General features: G+C 32.5%; 1 protein-coding gene across 1 annotated transcript; it reads left to right on the top strand.

Annotated features, from left to right (window-relative positions):
* Positions 1-105: 105 nt before the first annotated feature.
* On the top strand, positions 106-27,856 carry LOC129222120 (transmembrane protein 50A-like). Its single transcript, XM_054856569.1, has 5 exons — positions 106-282; positions 5,356-5,423; positions 16,503-16,595; positions 24,167-24,227; positions 27,672-27,856. The coding sequence occupies exons 1-5, from the start codon at positions 221-223 to the stop codon at positions 27,715-27,717; spliced, it is 330 nt and encodes a 109-aa protein (XP_054712544.1). The 5' UTR covers positions 106-220; the 3' UTR covers positions 27,718-27,856.

Here is a 27,856-nt window from a genome sequence, read left to right as displayed (position 1 = left end):
GGCCGCTTGAAGGGTTAAATGTCTGTGAAACAAGTCGAAACGAAGTGTACCCTCCAGTTTTTGCAATTCCTATTTTTTGTGCATTTTATTTTTCAATCTTTTGTCTTTTTAAATGAAGATTTTGTTAATTTTCTAAGTGACAATTGTAATAGTAAACTATGTTTTGTAGTTTTTCACAGGATGGTGGATCATTATATACATTGCTGCTCGATACCCTGAGATGGAAGATTTTAATCACGCATATCATGTTTGTGGTGTCATTGGTACAATTTCTCTTTTCATGTAAGTTTAAATATTTTTCTAATAAAACATGATTCTATAATTCTTGTCATTCATCCACTCTAAGACATTAGTTTTAAAACTTTGTAGCTCTACTCGTAGAGTTAAAAAGTTCAGTTTTCTGTTTTGTTACAAAATATTTTCACAAGTGTTAGTTTAAAAAAAAAAATACATCTTCAACTTTGCCCACCTCTTTGTTTGTAATTTTATACATTCTGTTTTTAGGAGTCAATCCAGATTTTTAGTTTTAGAAGGTTCATTCCAATAAAACCAGGTCAGTGCATCTAACTTCACATTAGACGTTAGACAATGCCACATAATTGTATGTATAGAGACACCCTCTATTGATAGAGAGACTGACACATGCACAACGTTTCATGTTGCACAGTGACAGTGTGGTTTAACGTAAGAGAAGGTGGTCACACAAGTTATCGTCTACTACAAAACTGCTTGTCAAGTTCCCAAAACGGGGAACCACCATCAATGCCCAGCGTTGTTTAGCCACTTTACAGAGCCTTAGACGAGCCATTAAGTGGAAACGGCCAGGCATGTTGTACAAAGGCGTTCACATGGCGGATGGCCAATGCGGTGAAGATGACATTGCAGTAGTTTCGGTGGGAAACGTTGGAGCTGGAAAATCCACCGTGAACCTTTCACTGTGTGACTTTCATGGTTTTTGGACCTCTAAAACAAGCTATTCTCAGACGACACACCGGATATCGTGCATATCACAATGGATAACGAAGTGTTTTGATTGGGTTCGGTCCTGGATCTGATAGGCAACTTACTGGCTTCTTCAAGGGTGGAATTGACCGCCTAGTGTCGCAATGGGATAAATATGCCAACAATTCTGGCGACTATTTTTGAGTTAATAAAATCACTGCCATTACTTTACACTAATGACCTGGTTTCACTTGAACGCCCCTTGAAGGTCTGCATTTTGTGAAAAAAAAAAAAAAAAAAAAAACCTTGAACTTTTTTATTTCTGATAAAAGGAACTTTTTTTTTTGTCCATTTTTCATTTATTTTTGTTGAAAAGAATCCTGTTATACCATATCTGAGTATGTTTAGCTATCAAAAATCTAATCTGAAGCCATTGACCTTAAAGGACTTCACTGAGAGTGATTTAGAAGCTGGAGGGTCCCCCCCCCCCCCCCCCCCCCCCGATGTTTTGATTTTAGACCAAGTGATCAAGCTCAAAAGTGATGACAGGTCTGATTTTACAAATGAAATTTTGAGAATGGTCTAATTTTAAGACATGGAATTTTGTGAAGTGGTGGCTTTTACGATATAGAATTTTGTGGAGGGGCAGTTTTGAGATTTAGGATTTTGGGAATGGGTGGCAATGCAGACCCAATTTGTGCCTGATTCCTGATTGATTTCCCTGTGCCTAATTGATTCCTGATTATGCATTCATTATTGATCTTTTGGTCCTCATGTCTTACCTTTTTTTCTCATCATACAAACATCAGAAGCTAAAGAAGTAGGGAATTGAGTGGATTAAAACTTAAATAATGTAATTTAATAGATACAATAAAAAATTTGAACTAAGCTGATCCCTAGTACAGTCAAAATTTTCCCTTGAGTTTGATCATCACGTGCCAGTAGTAAGTTTCTTTTCTAACAGAGTAATTTTGCTTCTGCACCCCCCCCCCTTTTTTGTTCATAAAAACATCTTTTATGTTGTATCGTCAATTTTGTACACCAGGCAAGAGATTCTTCTTCAGATCTGCCATTTCACGATTCATTGTCATGTTCCTCTGTTTTTCCGTTTTTTTTTTTTTTTATTTCTCTATTTCTTCCTCACAATTTGTTTCCATTCTGTGGTATTGTGTGTGTAGCAGGTAAATTTGAGACTGAGACTAAGTATGAAAAAAAGACATGTGTTGTAGTGTTATCCCCGATGTTGATCCATTTTTTCCCTCTTCTCTCTCCCTCTTTCTCTCACTTTTTGTATTTGTCTTGTGTAATCTCTTTTCAATTTCGTCTCTTTTCCTGCTATTTTCAATCATAAGGTTTTGCCTTATGATTGAAAATAGCAATAAAAGAGAATTGTAAGATTTCCTCTCTTCCTGTTCTATTTACAGCACCCATGTATTAAAATGTGCTATCTTTTTTCATCCTTCTCAGGACTGCCTTCAGAACTTTCAGCAATTGTCTCCTAAGTGTAGACTAATATTTTGGAATACTATTTTCCTTGAATCAAGATTTAAAACTTTCCATGTTCATGGAAACAAAATAAAAGTTCTGTTCTCTACTGTAAGGAACCAATGTACTGTCTGACTACGGATTGTATCTAAAGACAAACATCCATTTTACAGCCGGAAATGGACGAATCTATGATTTTTTACCGATGTCGGCTTTTGCAGAAGCAGAGTCTCATTCAAATGAGCCGAATACACGCAACAAATTTTTACTTTTCCCCCTTATTCACATAGATCTTATCTGGACGTTTGAAAATTCCATGCAATCTGTGGTTGGACAGGACAGGGGTCTGTCCAGGTTTTTTCACAGGGTCGGTTTTTTGTGAAAAATTAAAATAATTTTGTGAAAAAAGAATTAATTTTGTGAAAAATCAAATTATTTCGCAAAAAAAAAAAAAAAAAAAAATTTTTGCTAAAACGAAATTTTAGAATTTAGAGATGGCACAAACTGCTCAATTAAACTTAAAGTTAAGTGTTTTCCTCTTCTATGTCGAGAATATCATTCTGGAGTGTTTTTTATATCGTTCTGGACATTTAGTGAGGGGGGGGGGCATCGCTCTCTTAAGTATCAACATTTATCTACCATTCTACATTATGTTAAATTATACTAGAAACATTTCTGTACAGTATTTGAAATATTTGTAACAAAAAATAAATAAATAAATAAAATAAAATTCAGACAATTGTCAGCATTTTTAACTTTTTGACCCAAGACACTCTTAAAAAGCACAGAATTTCGTTTAAAACTTATAAATTCCGTGATTTTTACAAAAATAAAAAGATATTTTAATTGTTTACCTCTTGACAAAGCGTAATAAACATCAAAAATTCGAAAAATTGGAATCCCATAGCAGATGCAAAGAGATCGCAATTCTTAAAGTGAAGGCATCAAAAGTATAAAAACGGCTTGTAAAAGAAATATTTTTGATAAAATTATTTTAAAATTGCAGTTTAGAGTCCTATCATAAACATTTCATTAATAACTGTGGACACAGTTTAAGCAAAAAAAATAAAAAATAAACCATCTATATCTATCCTCATAAAATATATTGGAATTTTGCTTTAAAAACTTGAAATGAGAGTTCTAACAAAAATAAAAAGACTTTTCATTTATTTGCATCCTAATAAAGCGAAGTTAGTTTGAAAAAAGAACAAAATATAATTCTCATATCGGATGTTAAAAGATTGCGTTTTTCAAAGGGTAGACATCTAAAGAACAAAAAAAAAAAAAAAAAAAAAAAAAAAAAAAAAAAAAAAAGGTAATTAAAAGTTTATTTAAAGTTGTTAATCATCCTTGTTATCATCGAAAAATCAAAACTCATATAATTTTCTCCCAAAATAACAGTTAAACATCGCACCGCACCTTAAAAACGCAAATATTGACAAGCTGGTAAAATGATGAGAATTTTTTCTAATCAATTCATTATAAAGGTTCAACGCCAGACTCTTAAGTGGTGATAATTTTGAAGTTGGTAACCCTATCTGAAGCGATCCATATTTTTCCCCCACACTTACTATCCCTTTGCAGTTTTAAGCTCATTTCGCAGGCATATATTATTATTGTTTATTAAATCATGAGTGGGGAGAAAAGTGCTTACCAACGCCTTTTCAGAAAAGCTTACAACAACACCGCTGCTAATTAGCTGTGATAAAACAAACAACAAGCATTATATTTATTTGGCAGTAGCAATTATTTATCGTTTGCAGGAGCATCGCAGGAGTGCCGTTTTTTTTTTTTTTTTTCTTTTGCAAAATTAGGCGATTTTGTATAAGCTGATCCCTCTAATTTGACTTCAGAAAAGGTTCCAAAAATTATCGGTTTATACACAGAAATATGCATTATTTTGCTTTCACATTTGCTCTTTCAATAAACAATTTGTGAAAGATCCGATCTTGTTTATCAGAATTTTGTGAAGGGTCTGTTTTGGTTGATCGAGATTTTGTGAAAGGTCCGTTTTGGTTGATTGGAATTTTGTGAAGGGTCCGTTAATGGACCCAAATATCCTCTGGCCAGACCCCTGCAGGATCCATCTCTAATATCTTTCAACTGAAAGTAAAGTTTAGATCTAGCTTTAATTTCAGAAGTTAATTGAAATGTAGGACATTTGCTTAGTTTTGATTGATTAAAACATATTCAAAGGTGGAAAATTGCACCACAATTTCCAAAATTCAAATTCTGGAATCTTGGAACCAAAATAAAAATATATCCTTTTTTTTCTGCCAAACTAAACTCTGCTAAGGACAAAATATAATCTTTCCCTAAACACTACATTTCTACATGCTATATCAACCACATGAAATTTAGTAAATATTTTTTGAAGAGTTAAGAATAAAAATAGGAGAAGTTGTATAGATAGTTAGAAAAAGTGATTTTTTGTTTTGTTTTTAACCATTTCAAGAAACTAAGCATAATATCTAGTTTGAATTTTTTTTTTTTTTTTTTTTTTTCAGTTGTTCTCCCACATAAAATGTCCAACAAATTGACTTTAGTCATTTTGCAATTTGTATGCACTTTATTACGCATAAATTTCCTTTTTTCCCCTTTTTCAGCAGAATCACCTCTGATTGTACTAAAAATAAAATCTGGGCATTTTCCTTTAAGTCTTTATATTTGTTTTAAAAATCCTTCACATTTTCATCAATAAAGGTCTAAACTGATTTCTCTCATAAAATTTGTTTTTAAAAGTTTTTATTTCAAAAATGTTTCCTATTTTTTCACTTTTTTTGAGAAGTGACAACTTTAATTTGTCCATGCCAAAACTTTGTAGGTGCATCATATATCATTTGTATTTCTCAAATTAGTAGAGAGTTTCCTGTGGTAAATGCAGTTATGTAATTCTATTGCAATGAAAAATGTATGCTTATGTTGCAGGATAAATTCAGTGTCAAATGGACAAGTTGGTGGTGATGCTTATACAACTGGTTGCTTAGGACAAAGAGGTATCTGCAATTTTTCATGAGTTTAAACAAATTCAAATCAATTAACTGAACCATAAACAACTCTGGTCTGTAGTTTACTCAATCCACTGTTGCTGGTGTGACATTTGTGTGAACATTTGTACCCTTTAATTGAGGAATTTTAACTTTTGCTTTCAATTTTGGCATTTTTGAATATAAGTAACCTTTATGTATCTTCATATGAAATATCAACCTTCTAAACAAGATTTTATGTATTAAAAAATACCAATTTTGTGCATGTTGCGACTGTGACATAAAAAAGATGCACTCTCACTTTGCAATGCAAACATCCAAATTTCGGGGAACAATGATCATTGCAGCTTAATTCTTTTTTCCTTATTGAACAAAAACAAAGAAGCTGTCCTTCTAAAAGAAAATCCAGTTGTAATGTTATTCTTAGTCTCTGGAGCATAAAATATAATTTTAACTAATGTTTTCAATACACATTTTACTAACTCTGAAGCTGTTTTCACTACCATTGTTCTTCTGCTTTAAAAAAAACCTTGAAAACTGCTTGACATAAAAAAAAGTTCCTTGAAAACGTTAAAAAACTACAAAGTGTGTAATCAGTCCTTGCATTTTGAGATTTAGTTCAAAAACATACATTAAAAAAACCAGCCAAAAAATTCTTGCTGCCATTTTCTGTGAAATTTGTCTAATTTTATTTGTATACTACGAAAATCAGGTTTTTTGTTTTATATTTTTGTTGAAAACTGGCTTCAAAATGAGTGCTCTGAAAGAATTGACTTATTCAGGACTTGGACTAAATTTTCAGAATTAATTACTCATTTAATAAAAATCTTATTTTTTATAACTTTGCAACATCAAGCTTGTGCTTTGCCGAAAATTGCATGAAGTGTTTCAGAAAAATAGAGTTTTAATGTCTGTAAAATTCCTCACCAGAGCAGCTTTCTATCCGTTAAAACAAAGTTTCATTCTATGTGGCATAAACTTTCCTTTTATTTTATTCTCAAAATTATTTTTTATTCCTGAAATTATTTGCCTGCAAAAACAAATACAGTGAAACCTCCCAATAGCGGACAGTCAAGGTACCAGAAGTTTTGTCCGTTATTGGGAGGTGTCCGCTATTAGGAGGAACTACTTAATTTACCTTTTTCAAAATGGGCTGTTGTTCCCTTTTTAGAACACAATCGAAACAATTGCGAAAGGTTTACTACATTTTACGTCAAGTGTAATTAACCTGCTTTTTCTTAATAAAGGTATACTGACAGCACACACTTGTCTTAAAAAGCATTTAATCAATTAAAGTAAACAGTTAAAACAGTTTGACATCTCTTTTTTTGCATTACCAACGGCGGCGATTTGGCGGAGCAGTCCCCCCCCCCACACACTTTTTATGGTTAATTTATTTATTTTATCTCGAGTATCACTATTGCATGATGCATGATTGACAGTTGGCAATATGACCTTGAATATGGGCAAATCTTTTTCATGTCTAAAAATTAAACAACCCAACGAAACCACGGCGCCATAAAGCCGACTACTACCGGCGCCGGTCTGCTCAATTGCATCTCCTGAGAGCCCCAGTTAGAAAAAGCGCCCAATTTCCTCTTTTTTATCGTAACTTTTGAATAGTTAATGTGTACAAAATTCATTAAAATCTTAAGAAAAACGTACGTTAATTGTTAGACTGACATCAGTTTTCACTTATCTGCTTCAATACTCTCAAAACTAGCCGTTACAAAATTATGACTTTTATTTTCTTTTTCATTTTTTGCTGCCCGCAAAAAGTACCATGCCTTTTTGTTCTTTTTTTTTCTGTCCCCAACTTTTAAGCCCAATCGCTGCCTCTGCTCTTTACCACCCTTTTAATTCCAAGAAACAGTGATAAGGAAATGACGGGAGAGAGGGGGGGTGGGGGTTATCAGTTGTGGAGGATGAAAAGCTTTGTAATGCAAGTAGTTACTAAGATATTCTATGAAAAGAAAAAAAAAAACGGAAGTGCTACGATGGCAAGGGAAATTTTTTGTGAAATAACTGTCCGTTATTCGGAGTGTCCGTTATTCAGAGTGAATTACATGGAATGGCCTATATTGAGGGATTGGGACTTGCAAAAATGTCCGTTAATTAGAGGTGCCCGTTATTCGGGAGTGTCCGTTAAGGGAGGTTTAACTGTAGTATATCCATGTAAATGGCTCCCAGTATAGTATCTGTGTCTGCATTTAATCATACAAAAGAGGTTTTTTATACAATAGGCTTAATGCCTTACAGTCAAGGAATTAAAAACTCTGTATTAGAGGGGTGGCCACTAGGAGAGATTTTGCTGTATTTTAAGAGTGGTTAGCAGTGGTGAATCTAGCAGATTTTTTGGAAGGGAAATTCAAAATTTTTGAACAAATCCACAGAAGTTTTATTAAACTGAAGTTTTAAAAAACTCAGTTTTATGTTATCTTTAAAGACGTTAGGTGAGGGGGATGGATTTAAGAATCTCCCTCAAAAATGTTGCCGAGTAATTTTGGAAAACTAAGGTCCTAAAAATAAGGTCCTTTGGTCCTAAAAATGCATTTTAGGCTATATTCGATGATGTAAAAAGAAAGATCAGGATTTGGGTGCTGACACCAAAGTACTTTATTATTATTGAAGACTATTTCTTAGCGTACATTATCTGTCCATGGCCTTATTAATTCTTATAGGCCGTGACAATAGCTGAAAATCAAGGCAACAAAGAACTTTAGAACATTGACATTGATTGGTAGATGCATAAGTGAATCATAGTTGCATCGGTTTAACACAGAATAGTCATAAATTGTTGAGGCCCATTAAGCGTCAGCGCCATCTAGTGTGGCCATGATCTGTCATAATCCCTGCATTTTACTTACAGTTCTAAATTATTGCCAAAAAAATTGAAAAATAATAGTAATTACAAATTTAAAATACTTCTGCTTTTTAATTGTGGCCATAAACAATGGAAAAATTAATAAATGAATTGTCAATGTAGCAAATCAGTTTCGAGGCTGAACTTAAGCAAGCATATATTTGTGGGTGATTTTAAAAGCTTTCTTTTTACCCCCCCCCCCCACACACACAAAGAAAGGGGGTTATATGAAATGAAATGAAGGAGGGAGCGAGGCTCAGTAGAGCCAAGCACTGCAACCAGAAGTCTATTGTACTAAACCCCAAACAGAAGTGTTTAAAACAAACCAGTAGTCAAAGAAAAAATCAGCAGGTATTTAATGGGAATATTGTAGATCTCTCAAGGTTTGAGTAAGTGGCGACCAAGGTGTTTAAACCTGTAGGCAGAAAAAACATCACAATCACACAAAATGTGTGCAATAGTTTCCTCATGAAATACTATACTTGAACAAAGTTGCTTTTAAATTTGAGCATACAAACCAGCAATACTTAAAAAAAGTGGGGTTTCAATTTGCCCTCTTAATTCTACATTTCTGGCTCAGTCAGGTTTTTTTTTTTTTTTTTTTAAATACTTGGACAAATTGCTTTTAAATTTGAGCATAAGACCCAGCAATACTGGAACAAGATTAGAGAGAGGGGAAAAAAAAGCTATTTTCCCTTTATGCGTAATACATTTACATTAAAATGAAAGTCAATATCTTTTTTTTTCTTCTTATAAGTTCTAGTAACAAGAAAATATGTTTTAACTTAACATAAATTTTCACCTCAAATAAATTTTAAAACCAAAAAGCTTTAAAATAAAGTATAAAAAATGCTTTTTTTTTGTTTTAATACTATTTCTATAAGCGTGGTTCCCACTAAAAAGTATGAAATTATGTAAGTACAGTGGACGTGGGTTAATTGAATCAGTGGTTTATTGAATGAACTGCCTTAATGAAATCATATCATCAAAAACAGAACAAAATCCAGCTTCATTAAATTATCCCCTTTATGACTGTTTAGAACAAACGTGTGATTCATATAAGCGGCCGCCACTGTATATAATTTCTTGATTAAAACACTAAAAAAATTGCAGTTGATCTTAATATCTATATTTAGGTTAATTTTTAAAGCATCCAATAAAGTTTTAATTAAAAATTACCCTAAACATAAAGATATTAAGATCAACTGCAATTTTTTAGTGGTTTTATGAAGGAATTATGTACTTATTTTATCAGGAAATGATGCAAATGATGGAGCAAAATTTTGGAATTATTAGTTTTGTTTTGAGGAGAGGGATAATTTCTCTCCCAATTAAGACCTAAATTTCTTTTAAAGTAAAACGTGTTACATTTTGTTATCGCTCAATTTTCTTTTTTTTTTTCTTAAAAAAATCTCTACAATCACAAGGTTTTGGGAGGGACCATGGCCCACTCTAGATCTGCCCCTGGTGGTTAGTGCTTAACTTTGTAAAACAATATGTTTTTTAATGAGTTAAAACAAATTTATATTTCTGCATATTTTGGGGAAGACCTTTGTTTGCTTATAATGCTTCCATCTGAGCTAAAAATTTTCTCTGAAGGTACACTTAACGCTTGAGAACAAAGATAACTTTTGGCTAAAATTTGCCAATATGGAGATTATCCATGATGGATTTTCCACCGTTCAAGTGGATTACAATCAAGCGAAATTTAAGGTATTGGCGAATAATCATGCAGTACATTTTCAGCTCTTTAATATAGAGGGTTTGGTTCATTGCTAATTCAATATTGGTGTGATGAAGATTAAAAAGGAATGAGATCTGGTGTCCTCTAGGACTCGACCGATGCATCGGCGCCGATGGTTCAACAATTTAGGCATCGGCGGCAAATGTTAACTTGCAGGAAACATTGGCCCATCGACCTTAAAAAGTATCGAAAAGCCGATGGAATTGACCGATGTTTTTGAAAAAATAAAGAACTTTCGCTGTTTTACTTTTTAATACAAAGTAAAGAGAGTTACTGTTTTTATATAAAATTGTTTGCTTAAATTTCAGTATGAATTTATATTTTAGTCACCTCTGAAAGAGTTTTTAATACTGCATTCAGGTACCAAAAAATTTAATTATTGCGTTATTTCTTGCAGCAGGGTGTACGTATGTATCTCTTATAAGTCATAACTCAAAAATGATAATCTGTAGAAGGTTAAAATTTCGTATGTGGGGTCTGCGTACATTCCAGTTGTGCACTTCCCCTTTTTGTTTTCAATCGGGTGTTCTGAAAAGCCTGTTTACTCATTTTTTTGTGACTATTAATTACTTATTTCAATGCAAAACCAATATAGCATCTCAGACTGATGATCATTTGGTGATATATTGCCGAATTGGAGACCATGGAAACAAATATGAGATGGCGAAACCTGTTTTTGTGTCATTTTATTAGATTCTCGTTGAGCTGACGTTAATTTTTAATTTTTCAATATTTGTAATATGAATCAGAGTAATGCAGTCTTTTCTGTATTGCTTCGGCGGAGTTACAAGTTTGAGGCCTGTCGAAATACATTTTGGGGCCCTATTTCTCTATCACAGAAGTTGTAAAATATTTATCATGGGCATTTTTGTAACTCCTACGGTACTCCTATGGTTATGGGGCCTCTCGCACAATTCAAACATTTGCTATATTTTAAATCCGCCACTGCACGTCAAAACAAACTCGGGTGCAAGTTTTGAGAGGGTTTTTCTCCTCAATGTTTATGATTATTTTAAACTCTATTTTTACGACTATTTTTTAAATTTTCGAGCACACTTGAGTGCTCCTCCTCCCACTCCCTCAACTTCTGAAATGAAACTCTAGTTGTACTTCTGAGTTGTTTAAAACTAACACCATTCATAAAATTGGAGATTTTTTTTTTCAAACTTTATCTATGGTTTAGAAAGAATTTAGAGCATTAATGTAAGAAATTGATTAAAAACGTTTTGAATGGTGACATAATTCTTAAATCAAAGGGTCTTTTGAAATTTTTTTTTTTCGGAAGTGCTGAAGTAGATTCAGAAACTCTTCCGAGGCGTTGGTGGTAGCAGTTCTGTCCTTAAAAAATGAGGCCGAGGTTTTGGCTGAAGTGTGATTTACTCCAAAATCAGAGGGTGACCCCCCTAACCCTACCTCGTCCTTTCAAGCATTTCTTTGGTCAAGAAATGTCATTTTGATATTTCTCATACTTGTTTCACCTATGTTTCGTAATGCGCCATCTTTTTTGCATCATAAGTTTTTTGTTTTTTTATAGAAAAGTTTCAAGTATTTTATGAACGATATTCACAAAAATATTTCTGGGAACATGAATTGTTTTGCTGATGATGTCAAAGTTATGGGGACTGTAGAAAATGAAGAACAAGCAAAACAGCTGCAAGAGGATCTAAATCATATTACGGAGTGGGCTGATAAATGGGGTATGGCTGTTAATGTTGGGAAATGTCAAGTGCTACATTTAGGGCATGGAAATAAGTGTACAAGTTATTATTTGCAAGGTTCAGTCATTAGTCAGGCAGACAAAGTTACTGATCTGGGGGTCTTAATAAGTCAGGATTTAAAGTTTAGCCAACAGTGCAGCATTGCTAGTAACAAGGCCAATAAGATGCTTGGGTTTATCAATAAATCTATTTCAAACAAATCTAAAGAAGTTCTTCTGCCCTTATATAGAAGTTTGGTAAGACCTCATTTGGAGTATGCTGTTCAGTTTTGGTCTCCTTATCTTAAGAAAGACATTAATGTATTGGAAAGGGTTCAAAGGCAAGCTACAAGGCTAATATATGGACTTTCTCACTTAGACTATGATTCCAGGCTTAGAAGGCTAAAAATGTACAGTCTTGAGCAAAGAAGAGATCGAGGGGACATGATTCAGTTGTTTAAATTTATTAAAATGAAAGATGTTACGGGGCTGAAGTTTAGCACTGAAAACAGGACAAGGGGTCATTGTTTTAAGCTATTTATATCTCAGGCTAACATGGATGTTAGGAAAAATTATTATTTTAGCAGGGTAGTGGAACCTTGGAACAGTTTACCGGAAGAGGTGGTAATGAGCAAGGGTGTAGATAGTTTTAAGAGGGCCATTGATCTTCACTGGGGATTGTAAATTGACTAGGACCAGTCTAGCTGGGCCCAGAGCCTGTTGCTGGTCGTCACTTTTGTATTTGTATTTTCTATTATGCAGTTTTTTAAATTTCAGAAAATTATTGTTAAATTGAAAAAAATAATTTGAATTTGTTTGTAAAGCTTCATAAAAGATTAAACAATCAAATTGTTCAATATTATGTGTGCAAACATCAGATCAAATAGTATATGTATTCAGTTATTAACTTGGTGTAAATACCGAGTTCGTTTATTGTAGCTGCGTTTTAAGAACCTCGCTCTTTTCAAGGTTATTTCTTTTTTTCAGCAAAATTTATGTCACTGTTATAGCTTTTATGAAAAATGCAAACTTTTCTATTCATAAATTTTAAATAAGTATAAAAATATTCCTATTTTGATTTGATATTGTAATTTATCTGTTACCTTTTTTGTTTAATTTGATGACTATAAAAAAATGTCTATGTGCAATCTTTCCACTTTAATTACGTAATTTGTTAACAGTTTCATATTTTTATTTATTTATTTTTTTGAATGATTAAACAACATAATTTAATGTTTTTAAACTATGTTTAATATACCTAAATCCATACATTATTACAATATTACTGAAATATTAGTTATCTGTTCAATTTAAAAAAAAAAAAACAATTGGTTATAAAACAGTCTGTTTTTCTTTCCGTTTTTTTTTCTTTCTTTCTTTCTTTTCTCTTTTTTTTTTGGTGTTGTTCTTTTTCTTTCATCATACAGCAGTCAAAAAAGGAAAAGCATAACTACAACCTATATAGATTGTACGTAGTACGATCCAAAAGTTCGGGGGACAAGCTATATAAAACCTTACCCAGAATAGTTCACATTACCGAAGCACATCCACCTTCAAATGGTCACCTTGAGGGACTATGTACTTCTGCCAGTGTTCATATAACTTTTGGGAACACTCTCTGGAAGCCATTTTTAGCTTACTTTCCCAGTAAAAGTCAGAAAAAGAAAAAAGCATCAAAGACGGCTTAATGAATCTTAAAAATATCGCAAAAAACAAAAAAAATGTCAAAAATAAATAAAATAATTAAATATCGAAAAATTAAAAATTGGAAAGTAGGGTATTTAGAGGGGGAAAACGTCTGTCAGTCTGTCTCCCCCCCCCCCCCCAATAACTTTTGAATGAATAGTCCGATTCGAAAGACCTTTTTTTTTGTTCGAAAGATCTCGTCAAGGACACCTCATTCCCACATTTCATTTTTTGATCTGAACTATTTTTTGTCCAATTTTGAATAGTTCAAAAAAATTTAACATTAGCGCTTGCAGGGAAATTCAAGGCAATTCCGAACTGTGAGGCAAATTTGCTTCAAACAAACTTTGTAGGAAAAAGCTTTTAATGAAAAAACTTGTATATAAAATATCTTTTTGATTTGAACAATTTTCCGTTCAATTTTGAACAGTTCAAATCCCTTAACATTAGCACCTATGGGGAAACTGAAAGTCAATGTAGATTCTGTACTTGAAGGCAGATTTACTTCAAACAAATTTTGTTGGAAATAGATCTTGACGCCAAACTCCAGACTCAGACTCCAAAAATTTAGGGGTACCTGACTCCAACTCCGACTCCTGTGCCCGACAATTAATCGAACTCCAACTCCCCGACTTCGTAGCTTTGGCAAAAATTTATACACGGAGGACAAATGACTGACTCCGTTTCTTGGATATTCGACTCCGACTCCTTTATCTCAAAATGAGATTGACTCCGACTCCGCAGCTATGGTTTTAACTGTGAAATACTTATTGTTGATATGACTTGTTTTTATTTTCACGCTAAAGTTTTAATTTAGGTATTCAGTTTTCGGCAAATAAACTCGTCATTTATGTTTCTGCATAAAGATATGCGCAGACGATTTTTTTTTTTGAAATGAAAATTATTTCTTTAAGTTGACATTTTATTGTTTTTATTTATTTTGGTAAGTGCATTAATTCATTTAAAAAATTATTTTTGGCAAAACGGGAAAAAGAAACGATTTTTTTTGGTATGATGTATTTATTTTAATAAGCTTATTAATTTTAATTATTATTTTTTCGTTTTGAAAGTTGTTAAAGATTTTTTTTTTAATGGAAAAATGTGTATTAGCTGCTTTGTTTGAAAGGTGCTGCTATTTTATTTCTTCATTTATTTTTTATTTTTTTTACGCATTTAATTTTTTAGATAAGTGAGGAATATTTTATTCCTAGAAATCAGCTTAAAATATTAAAACAATATGTGTGTGAAACAATTTGCGATTTTAGCTATTTTTGAGAATACTGATCAGGTACTAGGAAGCAGTATGGGTATACTGGAAAGTAGGCTCATTTAGTTCTAGACGGAACTTCTTGTTCGCTTCTATGATGCAGCTTTATCTTCTCCTGACGGAAGAAAGCGGCGTCCATGCAAATGTCTTTATGCTGGGAACAGGTAAAAATCACACGGAGCTAAGTCCGACGAAACGTTATGTTATTTGTTTGTCATATCAGAGTATTTAGCAATCGAACCGTGCATCCTCAACATGAAAATCGCCTTCTTCCCCACGATAAAGTTAAAGCAGCAGCGCAATAGGCCTTACAGGAGGTAGCAAAAAATGTCTTCCAGGAGTGCTTCTAAAAGCTATACGAACGTTGGCAGAAGTGCATAGTCGTTCAAGGTGACTATTTTGTAGGTAGATGTTCTTCGTTAATGTGAACTATTCAGGGTAAGGTTTTATACAACTTGTCCTTTAACTTTTAGATCATACTATGTACGTATGAGTTTTCAACTTACTATTTCATAACATTTTTGAGTGACGCAAGTTTATGCGCATGAAGACATCACAAGAGAATTTGCGATAATTAACTGAGGAGGCATTTAAAATTTATATTTGGGTTATCTATTATATGTTCTTAGGGACATATGTATGTACAGATGTGCCAAATAAACTTTTGAAGTATAAATTGGGTGATCGTAAAATAGAAATTTAGGTCGAAATCTGATTTTTTTTATGATTTCAATTCCTTATTCGTAGAAAGGAAGTACAGTGAAATGAATCAAGGATGCTTTAAATCCCTGACAATCTTATCAAATTATTTCTGTTTGATTTTTTTTTTTTTTTTTTTTTTGCCATCAGCCATCGGCCATTTGGAGGAAAACAATCGGCCATCGGCCATCTTTGAACAATCGACCAACAATCAGCATCGACCCATTGGCCAAAAAATGCATCGGTTGAGCCCTAGTGTCCTCTACATTGGTGTGGCATTGATGCATCAGTTTGCGGAAGAATTCTAAACCGGTTTAGTGGTGTAAGATCCACACTGATGTTTCACAATGCATTGCCCAGCCCTATAATGTACCAAATGCGGCAAAATAATTTTTTAATGACCTTTCATGCAATAAAGATTTTTTTCTCAGTCATTAGAAATATGAAATATGATGCTTAAAATTGAATTGTTTTCTTTTTTGAAAGCTATAATAGTGTAAGAATTAAAATTTTATGTGTCAGGGTAATGCATTAAGATAAATTTTTAGGTATCGAACTGAGCTATCAGGGTGCCTTTTCTAATTAATGAAATTATACATATATTATATTTTAAAAAAATCTTTATTAAACAGAAATACCATTTTAGCATAAGAATTTTTTTGTAAAATATACGAAACAAAAGGACTTCGTAACAAAGGAATACAAAACAAAGGACAAGGGCAAAATTAACTCTATTTCAAAATTAGATTTGTAAATTCAGTCAGCAGCTGGTCTCTATGAGGATCAGTTGTAGATGAAAAGTTTTGATACAATTAAAAACTTTAGGCATCAAATTTGGCATCTAATTGTGGAAATCTAGGTGTCAAATTATAATTTTCAAAATCAAAATGTTAGTAACGGCCACTTATTTTTAATCTTGTCTATAAGTTTGATGATCCTAAGTTAGCATTTGTGACAGAACATGCTTTCCTGTGTGTGTTGATGTTGATTTTTAAATTTTAAAACAATTATTTGTATTTTCAACTCTAATAAAACAATAATTTTACAGTCATTATTTAAAAATAGTATATAAAGTTAATACTTTACTAAAAGTCAATATTTTGAATGAAAATTAATTCCTTGTTTTTTTTTAGGGGCTAGAGTATGGTTGTTTCTAGGTTTTGTACTTGGATTTGGTTCACTAATCGCTTCTTGCTGGATATTGTTTGGCGTTTATGTTATTCCAAGTAAGTTTATAGTATTTGTTTCTTTGTATACTGTAGCATTTCACAAGTTTTTTTTAAACAAAAAGGAACTTTCATTGCGTAATAGTACATGAAAATTTGAAATCTTAAGCATGGTACCTTTACAAAAATTATTTTAGTAAAATTAGTACCGTTACGAAATTATTGTGATAAAAGAGAGAAATCACAAAACTTTTTTTAAAAAAGAAAATATATTCTTTTCTCCAGATAATGCTTGCTTGTAATGTGTTTTAATTAATACAGTACAAAGTAAATAAATAAATAAAAAATGAAGAGTGAAAGCTACCTTGAAATTAAGAGTTTAAAAGGAAAACTATTTTGTCAAAGTAAAGACAGCTTTTCATTTTATCTGTAATCATTTCTGCAGATTGCAATAATATTTAAATTTTAAATTGTCCCTTTAAACCAAGATATTAAATAAGTTCAGTTCAAAGATGGCTGAAACAAGGCTCAAAAATTATTTCTGTTCACTGCTATGAATTAAAAAGTGAAGACATTCAAAACCTATTTTTATAGTTAACAAGCTCTTTTAATGTTCTGCTATCTTTATTAGGTAAATTAAGGTGACTGAATTCCATAATAATTACCTTTAACTAAATAACATAATTTGACATAACTGTTACGTCTTTGTTATATCAGGTTTTCAATCAAATTTTTGTATTGACTGGAAAAAGTTATCGTTAAATCGAAGAACACAGACATTCAATGCAGTCAAATTGGGACCAGGGAAATGTATCATTAAATTGAGGAAATTGTTAACTCGAAGTTATACTGTGTAATTATTAGCACCTTATCTGCCGAGGGAAACAAGATTCACTCCACAGTGCCACTGTTTTTTACATATAGTCCAGGATCTGAAGGGGGTTGAGCATGCATGGAAAGGCTGACGCAATATTATTTCTGATTATTGTTACAGGCACGATAATGATTATGAAACCACATGTCGTCACCCCCCCCTGGATGGTCGACAACCCTGGGGGAGGGGGGAAAACAGTGGAGGGAGCCGTTTGCTAAAACACTCATAACTCGCGAACTATTTGAGATATAACACTAAAAAAGGTGGCAATCGACGCAGAAAAACAAGGGCTTTATAAAAGCTAAATATGATTATAGTCCTACCTTTGTTGGTTTCTGAGTAAAATTTCATTTTTTGCAAACAAGCACAAAATTTGTATAAAATACTCAAAACAAACTTTTTTTTATCAAAATAAATTCCAAATCAAAATTGTTTAATTATTTTGCAAATAAATAAAACCCTAAATATCATTATTCAGTCTGTTAAAACTATTTATGTATTGTTAACGCGTTGAAAAACAAAATGACAGTAGCAAGCTCAAACACTAATCGCAGTATAGTTCAGGTTCTGTAGGTAGGTTTTGAGCATGCATGGAAAACCTGATGCAAAATTATTTTGGATTATTGTTACAGGCACTATAGTGATCATGAAAACACATGTGGTCTCCCCCCTCGGTGGTCGACATCCCCAGGGAAGGGGGGGTAAGTAGTGAGGGGCACCGTTTACTAAAACACTCATAACTCGCCAACCGTAGGGCGTAAACACCGAGAAAAATGACAATAGATGCAACAGAACAAGGGCTTGAAAAATCTAAATATGTTTGTAGTCCTATCTTTGTTGGTTTCTGAGTAAAATTCCTTTTTCCACAACCAAGCAATAATTTTGAATAAAATATGCAAAAGTTTTTTTAAAGATAAGTTCTTTATTAAAATTATTTAACCGTTTAGAGAATCAATAAAGTATGAAAAAATGCGTTAAAATGTGAAATAGAAATAGCAAGAAGCACCGCCTAAGAGTTAGCGTTTTGAATAAAGCGACAACATGTAAATTAGAAAAAAAGCCTTATCCTTATGACGAACCATCCATTCTGCAGTTAACGAACTTATTCTAATTGTAAAGTATGCATTTATGGCTTTTGTGTTTTATAATAATTTTGTGATATACTACTTTAAATTTGAGAGGAACTAGGAAATCAGGCCCACGGTAGTTTAAATTCAAATATAATTTTAATTTATTTCTATTAATTTATATTTTTATTTTGGACAAATGAATATTGCAGGTATTGTTTTATATAATTTACCCAACAAAGAACAATATTACAAGAAATGTACTAAATAAATATAAAGCATTAGAAGCTTCTTTGAGCTTACATCAAAACAAATATAAATATAAAATTATAAACTAGATTTCTTTAAAAAAAATCACCAATTGAATAAAATAAGTTACTAATATTTTTAGTATTAATATATCAGACATTCTGAAAGCTGAATTTCTGATATATTAATACTAAAAATCTTAGTATTAATTAGACCTTTTAGTTGACTTGTAATTATTTAATTGAATCGTTGTCTTCCGATTATTTTGTATTTCGTGGGTTTTTGCTTTAGCCTTAAAAGCACAATATTTACAGCAAGATGAATTATTAATAAAACATTTATTAGATGATTATTTACAGTTCTTGCTTCGCAGGATGGAATTAAACTCTCTGGTAACACTAACTGCATCATCAGGTGTGCCTTTATTGTTTTAATTTCATTGAAGTGAAACCCAAACTTGCTTACATTTAAAGGCTCTGCTAAGGTACAGGAAAATTGATCCAATAGTACAGTTCAGTAATACTTCTTAGCACATGTTGACGGAAAGAATTGCAGGAGCATAGTAGAGAGCTGATATTATTTATTTCTGATGGAAATGACAAAAAATTAGTATAATGGTTGCAGTGGCAAGAAATACCCTTTACCTTGACAATTTTTTAATATACAGCCTCTAATACTTGAAATTCAAAAGCACTCAGATATTGCTTAAATAATAACTCTAGTGTACATAAACCAGTTTCTGACTTTTTTGATAAAGTGAAAGCATACTTTTATGTTCCTATTTTACTTGTTGAATCGCAGGCGGAAAATACGTGAAAAGCTTATAAAATTTTAGATATTTTTTCTGTAACTGCTTCTGAAGCTATGCCGTCCTAAAACTCTCTAATACCAGTGGCTAAGCTCCTAAAATAGCAATTTCTAGCCTTTAACAAAGGCCAATATTATATTGCCAATACAAATTCATCAGTGTCTGATCTATAAACTATTAGTTACTTTTTACCTATGACTTATGCACTGACTCATATGCAAGAAAACATGTTCTGTTGCATGCTTCGTCTGGGTTGGACTTGAGCATTCCAGAGAAATAAATTTATTATTTGAATCTCAGATTTTAAATAATATTCGTTTTCGTTTTCAGAGCTATCAGACAACAGGAACGGGTATGTTATTTGAAATGTACTTCAAAAGGTTCCTTTTATTGTCAGGAATGGCTATGCCTTGGTTTGGTACCTTATGAGTTTTTATGAGAAAAGGAGACTTTCCTGAACTTCTGGTTTTTAAGTTATGAAACGGCATTGCTGTACCAACCGTGTATAAGGTCCACTCGTGTAGTTTGACTATAGGAGAGAAAATATTACTTTTTTTATTTGGAGATCTGTCACATCTTTGCTACATTTGATAGTAGTGTTTGGGACATTATGGACCAGAGTCATTTCATCAATAATTTGAACTTAGGGTATTTCTTCCAGAGTTTTACGGCAAGAAGTTTCATTCTCAATTACGTTCACGAAATCGAACCTCACGCTTTTCTTCAGTAAACCATTCGGATAAGCCTAACCTAGCATATGGCTTATTCTGTAAGAATGTGTTCCAGGTATACTAACATCACTTTTGAGCTAACGTTGCCCAGTGTAAATATTTTTTTTGATTTGCTTTTGCTGTTTTGCAGTCGTTATTGAAGACTTTTATGGATAAGAGACTATTCACATTTTCTTTAATGTTCTATTGAAATTTTAATGCTGCTTTTGTGACAATAGCCCCACTCACTATGTTTCATAACTCAGGTGTAAAAACCTTCATAAGGGTTGTCATGATCATTTATGAACTTAGTAATAAGTTTGACATCACTTTCTGCTCAATGCACAGACTCTTCAACCTCACCAGTAGGATGTTGGAATTTATCTCAAAATTCTTGTTGGGGTCGAAAAATGCCAGATTTAAAATGATACGATGAACACCAGTTTTGCATTGCACTTTCATTCCATGCATTTAAATAAGATCTTAGAAATGTACTTTAGAAGAGCTAATTTAGCACTGCTCCAAAACATGACCCGAGGCAACATTATTAAATTTTCCTGGTTTTATTCTTACAAAAAATTTCATTGACTGAAGTCTACCTTTAACTCTTTAGGTTAACGGGCTATATCTGCTAGGAAAAATATACATCCCCTTGCATCGTTATTAAGATTAAATAGTAAAAGGAAAAGTACGATTCTATTTTTAACACTCTCAGCTCTAGGTTTCTAAAAGAATTTCAATAAATTATTCAAAATAGTTAAACATCTATTTGAAGGTTTCGTAAGAAAGTGAATTATCTTTCAGAAATTCTTTAAGTGCAATGAAAAAAAGAGGCTCCTTTCCCGTAATTACTTCGTACTTGCACGTTTTAATTTTAAAAAAGTGCCATTGTGACCCATACTAAGTAGTTATAATGTGTTAAATAATTACTTTAACTCGGACATTGTTTTGATATTATAGCGAAAAAAACCCTCCAAAATAAGAGAGACACAAAAGTTGCTTCGGTTTAAGTCAAGCCTTCAAGGTACATTTCGCAAGCTTGTTATTTTCATGAATTACCGCAAATGCTTGTTGTTCACTTTTTAATGCTTTGATAATAATTAAGTAATTGGGATAGTGATGTTTCAGATTTTATTGGTCCTCAAAACAGTTAAATAACTTTGTTGCTTGAAAAAAAAAATGCGTATTTTATTCAAAATTTTTGCTTGTTTGCAAAAAATTAAATTTTACTCATAAACTAACAAAGATAGGACCATGATCATATTTAGCTTTTACAAAGCCCTTGTTTTGCTGCGTCGATTAACACCTTTTTCAGTGTTTTATCTCAAATAGTTCGCGAGTTATGAGTATTTTAGCAAACGGCTCCCCCCACTGCTTTTCCCCCTCCCCCCCGAGGTTGTCGACCACCCAGGGCGGCGACGACATGTGGTTTCATAATCACTATAGTGCCTGAAACAATAATCAGAAATAATATTGTCTCAGTCTTTCCATGCATTCTCAACCCCCTTCAGATCCCGGTCTAATAGGCGGCGCATGTAGTTATGCAATGCATTAGGGAGGAAGTTTTGCTGTCTAAAACCTTTACTTTCACAAAATAAAAAATAAGAGAGAAATTAAATTCCAAATTGCAAAAATGCTAAAAATGAGATGCTGAATTCTTCTTCATCAGCACAACAGCCTGGTGCAGGCCAAGGCTTTCTCCGTCTGCTTCCTCCAGGCGGTACAACACATTGCCAGGTTTCTCCACCTGTTCACTCCCAAAATTTCTAGGTCCTTCTTAACACTATCCAGCCACCTTGTTGCTGGTCTTCCCCTTCGCCTTGTACCCTCAATATTCGAAAAAGTTAGCTTTTTAACCGGGTCCAGATCTGCACGCCAAAATACGTGCCCCAGCCATCTGATTCTGTTGGCTTTAATTAATCTTAAGATGTTGGGTTGTCTGTGTATTTATGGTATACTTCAAAGTTATATAAACTTCTCCAAGCATCATTTTCCTTTACTGTTCCAAAAATTGACCGAAGGATCTTTCTTTTAAAAATGAGAAGTCTTGTTTTCCTCTGTTTTATTAATTGCCCATGTCTCACTACCGTATAAAATGATCGGTCTCATAAGGGTTTTGTATAGGTTTATTTTTGTATTAATAGAAAGGAGCTTAGAATTTAATTGACTCTTTAAGCCAAAGTAGCATCTATTTGCCATCCAAATTCGATTTCCAATTTCAACTTTAAACTCATTCTTACTGGTAATAAGTGTACCCAAGTATTCAAACTCCTTCAAAAGTATAGTTTCCAATATTAAGCGGCTGCACATCATGTATTCTAGTGCTTGCAACCAAAAACTTAGTTTTTTCCTCATTTACAGCCAAGCCCAGCTCCTTGGCAGCGCTCTCAAGGGCAACAAATGCCTCAACCACATCCTGTTTTCTTTGCCCAACGATATCGGTATCGTCTGCGTATGCCAATATCTGTATAGTTCTCTGTAGGATTGTGCCTCTAGTGTTGATACCCGAGTCTCGTATAACCTTTTCAGGGGCTAAATTGAACAAAATGCAAGACAGAGAGTCTCCTTGTCTGAGGCCTCTCTCTGTATAGAAAACCTCCGATACTTCAGACATGGTCTTAATTCTGCATTTTACGCTTGGCAAAGTCATTTTGACAAGATTGATAAGCTTAGGAGGATTCCGAATTCGTACATCGCTTCGAACAATTTATTCTTGTTGATACAATCATATGCTGCCTTGAAGGAGATGCTGAATTAAGATATTGAAAGTTTGAAGCAAAAAAAGAATTTGATGAAAAAATATGAAATCTTATTTTTTATGTGGTTCCTATGTCCCCCTCCCATTCATATTTAGGGAAATCACAAGCATCAAAAAACAATTCTAACACACACACACAAGAAAAAAAAGTATGTATTTTTCTTTTCATTGCCAGTGAAAAGAGGAAATGTTTCAATATGATGTATAAAAGCATACCAAGAGCTTCTACAATTTAAAAAAAAATCAAATTTATCAAGCTGCTGTATGGCCCCTGAAAACCATAAGTGTAAAGTGGTATGAGTTGCAAAAGGCTGAGTTTCATAACTTGGTGAATATTGGTAGTGGTGAATATTGATAGTACTGATGTGAATTTTGTTGTGGTCTAATTGTTTCTTGATCCTTGAGATTTCCTGAAATATTAATGGGAGTCATAGGGACATACAATAAGTTAAATCTTAGTATTTTTTACTAAATTCTTTTTGTGCTTCAAACTTTCAACATCTTACTCTGCATCTCATTTTGACCACTTTTGAAATTGGGAGTATGTATCTAAAACTAACAGTTGCAAAAATAGAGATATTGCAGTTTAAACAGAGACATGCTGTTTACAAATTTAAGGTGTCAAATAGCAAAAAATCTGAAAATTTCATGAAAGTCTGAGATAGTTTAGTTGACAAAAAATATTTAGGTTGATTTGACATGCAAATCACCTGGGAAATGGAGGGGAAGGATATTTTTTATTTTTTTAACAAAAATTGTGCACTATGTAACAAGCCCACCTTAACACAACTTTTCTTTACTAGAGCAAAAGCCAAATTGGGGGGGGGGGGGAGGTTTTAAGCTCCGCTATAATACACAGTTCAACAATCTCCTCTTTGCCTATAATATTTAATCTCTAATTCTATGTAAACATAATGATTTGCAAATTTGTAGCTGTTTAAGTTAGTTTATGAAACAGTGTGATGAAAAAATGACTGAAAACTATAATCCTGTGAAATAACTGAAATAGTTACTTGGATTCAAAAAGTATTATTACATTAAAATTTTTGAGATATAATTAAAATTATTTTGTTACAGTTAGTGTAAAAATCTGAAAGTTAATAAAAATATTTATATATATATAATTAAAAGTACAATAAAGTTTTTATTTTTTCATAAATTAAAGTGAAAGATCCTCAAGGTCCTGGAGTTGCGGTGTTTCTGCAAAACATCTTCATTTTCCTTGGGTATGTAATAAAATTTGCTTCTAATAGTTTAAAAATTATTATAAAGAGTGTTAGTTCAAAGCTGATAAAACAATTGTTTTTTAATAACACTGTGAGAAACTGAAAATTTTTATTACTTTTAATTTTACCTTTTCTTTAAGAGGCTGTCCATTAAGAATGTCGCACTTTTTTCAACATACTTGACCCCCCCCCCTTCCTCTTGTCGTGCATTACCGTACCCCTTCCTCCTCTTTGTCACATGTCATGCTATTTTTAAAGGGTGGGAGTTAGGGAATCTAAAATTCCTAAAGGCCTATGATGTCTTAAACTTTATATTTTTGTGCTTATTTTCCTAAATTATTTCCGATTCCTTATCATTTTAGAACTAAGCACATAGTCGCTTAATTACTGCATAGAAAAATGATAATTCATCATCAGTAGGAGCCTTTTTATCACTATTTTCAATCCTGCTAACAAAACTCTCCATTTAAAATTCAGTTTTAAAAGATGTAGAATGTTTGTGTCCCTCAAGTAGGAAAAAATGAAATGTAAAATTATCAGTGAGAGGCATTGAGAAGGAATAAGCATGGAGAGAGTGCAACCCTATTATCCTGAAGCCGTTTCAGTACCATGTGACTTTGGCAGCATTTCAAATTGACCGTATCCGGTAAACATGGTTTTCATTAGCTGAAGCCTTGAATGTCTATAAACAATTAACTGAATGAAGGAAAATTAACATTTTTAACAATGGTACACTCTTGTTGGATTACAAATTGTCAAGAAAAAGCCACACCGGGAGGTTGAGTGACTTCTCAAGCATGTACGAATGTTTTTTTACTTCAAAATAAATAAAGAATAAGAAACTGATGCATTTTCAACGAGTACATCCCACAGTTGCCTATATTTTTTAAAATTTTTGTACTGATTTCATCAATAAATGTAATGAAATATTGTATATCATAAGTGCAAATAACTTTTTAGTTCCATAAGAACACTTTTTACTAAACTAGTAATTATTTTATGGGCTATTTGTACATGCGAGTCATTTCAAGGAATAAACATCAAAATACGTGAAAAATGCATAGTTAATTATATTTTAAAATCCAGTAGGGGGAGGAGACAATTGAATCCCCTGATTACCCTAATGACAGGCTTAAAATTGTTTTTGTGCAAATTTTTTTAAGTGGTATATGAAATTTCAATCAGATTCGGACTCAATTGACAAAATTATGTATGGCAAATTTTGTCTGATGATTTATTTCATAAAATTATCATCATTTGGCAAAATTTGGGACCATTGGGGAAAATTATCATTTGTGCAAAATTTGGAGTTTTACTCAGCTAAATTATTGTTCAGCCAAATTTGTAGCCATTTGGCAAAATTTAGAGTTCTATTCTGCAAAATTATCATTTCGGAAACAGTTTGATAATTGTTCAGCAAAATTGGGAGTTCTAATCTGCAAAACTTTTTCTATCCGGCAAAATTATCATCATTTGGCAAATTTCTAGTTTTGTCCACAAAATTATCATCATTCGGCAAAATTTGGAGTCATTAGGCAGAAATTTGGAATTATATTTGCCAAAATTTAGAGTTCTATTTGGCAAAAGACCAGGGGGTGGTACTTGTCAACATCGCCTGGGGCGGAAAAACTACTAGAGCCAGACCTATCAGAGTCTCATTTTCGCTCCAAATCCGCAGCCCTGACTTCATAATTTGCGCCATTGTCTAATAAATATTTCATGGAGTGATTACATGCCGAAATACGACAAGTACCCTGTGAAACTAGTCGTGTGAACTGGGCACCTTTCGTCCCAAGCTTTTCCCACTGAGACATTAGTAATTGCTCCCTTCATTTAGTATTTCTGCTCTAAGGTATGAGACCTTCTGCAATATTTACCACAAATTAACAAAAATTGGTAACATGAGTGACAGAGTAGGGGAAGGAGGCTAATCTATATGTGTCATAAAATAACTTTTAGTTGACAAAAAAAATGAAAATTTTGAATATGCAAATACTGGAGTGAAATTTCTCAGAAGAGAGATTGTACTGGTGTTTGAAAGTTTGCAAATGTCTCACACGTTGCTAAAGCTTGCCCACAATGACGCCTGTAAACACTCAATAGAAGTTTTTCTATAAATAACAATATGGCTTCTAAAGAATGATCATTTCTTTCAGAGTTATGCAATTAATTTCATTAGGGTGTGTAAAGTCATTATCTTGATACACAATAGCATCATGGATATAAAAATCACTAAAGCAATAATGATATCAGTAAGAAAATCTCAAGCAGAATATTCAGCTATATGGAGCAGGAGAAAACAAAAGCGGAAGCAAAAGCAAACAAAATTGTAAAGAAGTCAAACTTCTTAACTTCAAGATAGATGAAAAAGCTGCAAAGTGAAGAAAAAAAAGTTATTTAATGATAAGAATGTTGCCCAGAAATTCCTTAATGAAACTACAAATTAACAAAAGCTGTGATAGATAATGAAATGTCTGAAATTAAGATTGTTTGGATGGCATTAGTGGCTACAAACACTACAATGCAGATGGTCAGTGAAAAGCTTATTAAATGTTGCTATAAGCAAAAAAAAAAAAAAAAAGATTTGAGCTGAATATATTTTTGAAGTGAGTAATTGGTAGACAGATGGATCTGAATGAGACATGTATGCAGTTCCTTTTCAGAATCAATCTGAGAACAGGACAGGTGAACAGTCAATCATTTTTCTCACTAAGCCTGATTCTTATATATGAAGGTGTAATGGGTAGACTTACATAAAAATTGTTATTTAGATGGATTTTTGATCATTTCAAAAGGTAGCATTTTAGTGAGGAAGATATGAAAGAATATTCAGTAATAACCACAACATAAATGTGAAATAAGAAATAACAACGTCAAAAGCTGAAAATTGAGTTTACTGCAACATAAATAGTTTGGAATGATGTCATCTCTAAGTTTTTAACTGTTGAATATAAATTGTCAGACAGAAGCTATAATGATAACTTTTTCTGCTTTTAGTGTGCATTGCTGTGTGCATTTAATTTTAGTTGGAAAGGTGTTATGTAATTTATTTCAAATTTACCAATTTTACTTTAAAAGAAAAAACCATTGATTTTGGTATAAGCATTTAAATCTGCAATTACTTTGATGAAAGTTAACATTCATGCTGTTAAACAGCATAAATTTTATTCATGAACTGGTAAATTCTTTCATTTTCTTAAATAGTGAGAAATACAACAGAATTTTTATCAAGTTTGTAATTTTGTACATTTAGCTGCATTGTATGCTTTAAATACAACTAGATTTAGAATGCCTTTTTAGAAATCTGCATTTAAAGTTCTGTGTAATTGAAGGTTTTGACAAAATATTCAAGAACTCAACTTTTTTTTTTTTCTATTCTAATTCTAATAGTAGAAATTCATTTATAAACTTATTATTCATTGATTTGCTATTTTTCCCCTACAGGGCTCTGGTTTTTAAGTTTGGACGTTCAGAAGATCTTTGGGGTTGAAAGACTTATGTTTCATTGAATTTGATTTCTGTAATATTTATTCATTTCATATATGAGTTATTATTTTGTACATTTGCATTTGTAAAAAATATGTTCTAGTTTTAGGTTTTTTTGTAATAAAATTTGTTTATGTATGTTA

This window comes from Uloborus diversus, chromosome 5, assembly GCF_026930045.1.
Source record: "Uloborus diversus isolate 005 chromosome 5, Udiv.v.3.1, whole genome shotgun sequence".
In the NCBI taxonomy this organism is placed as follows: Eukaryota; Metazoa; Arthropoda; class Arachnida; order Araneae; family Uloboridae; genus Uloborus; species Uloborus diversus.
The sequence above is the reverse complement of the archived record's forward strand: the minus strand, read 5'-3'. Positions and strand labels throughout refer to the sequence as shown.

Bases quoted from the DNA above. Each gene is read 5' to 3' on its own strand.
- LOC129222120 (XM_054856569.1), top strand. From the start codon at position 221: ATGGAAGATTTTAATCACGCATATCATGTTTGTGGTGTCATTGGTACA. The intron at 5,424-16,502 runs GTATCTGCAATT...GTTTTTTTTTAG, and splicing joins TGGTTGCTTAGGACAAAGAG to GGGCTAGAGTATGGTTGTTT. The intron at 24,228-27,671 runs GTATGTAATAAA...TTTCCCCTACAG, and splicing joins AACATCTTCATTTTCCTTGG to GGCTCTGGTTTTTAAGTTTG.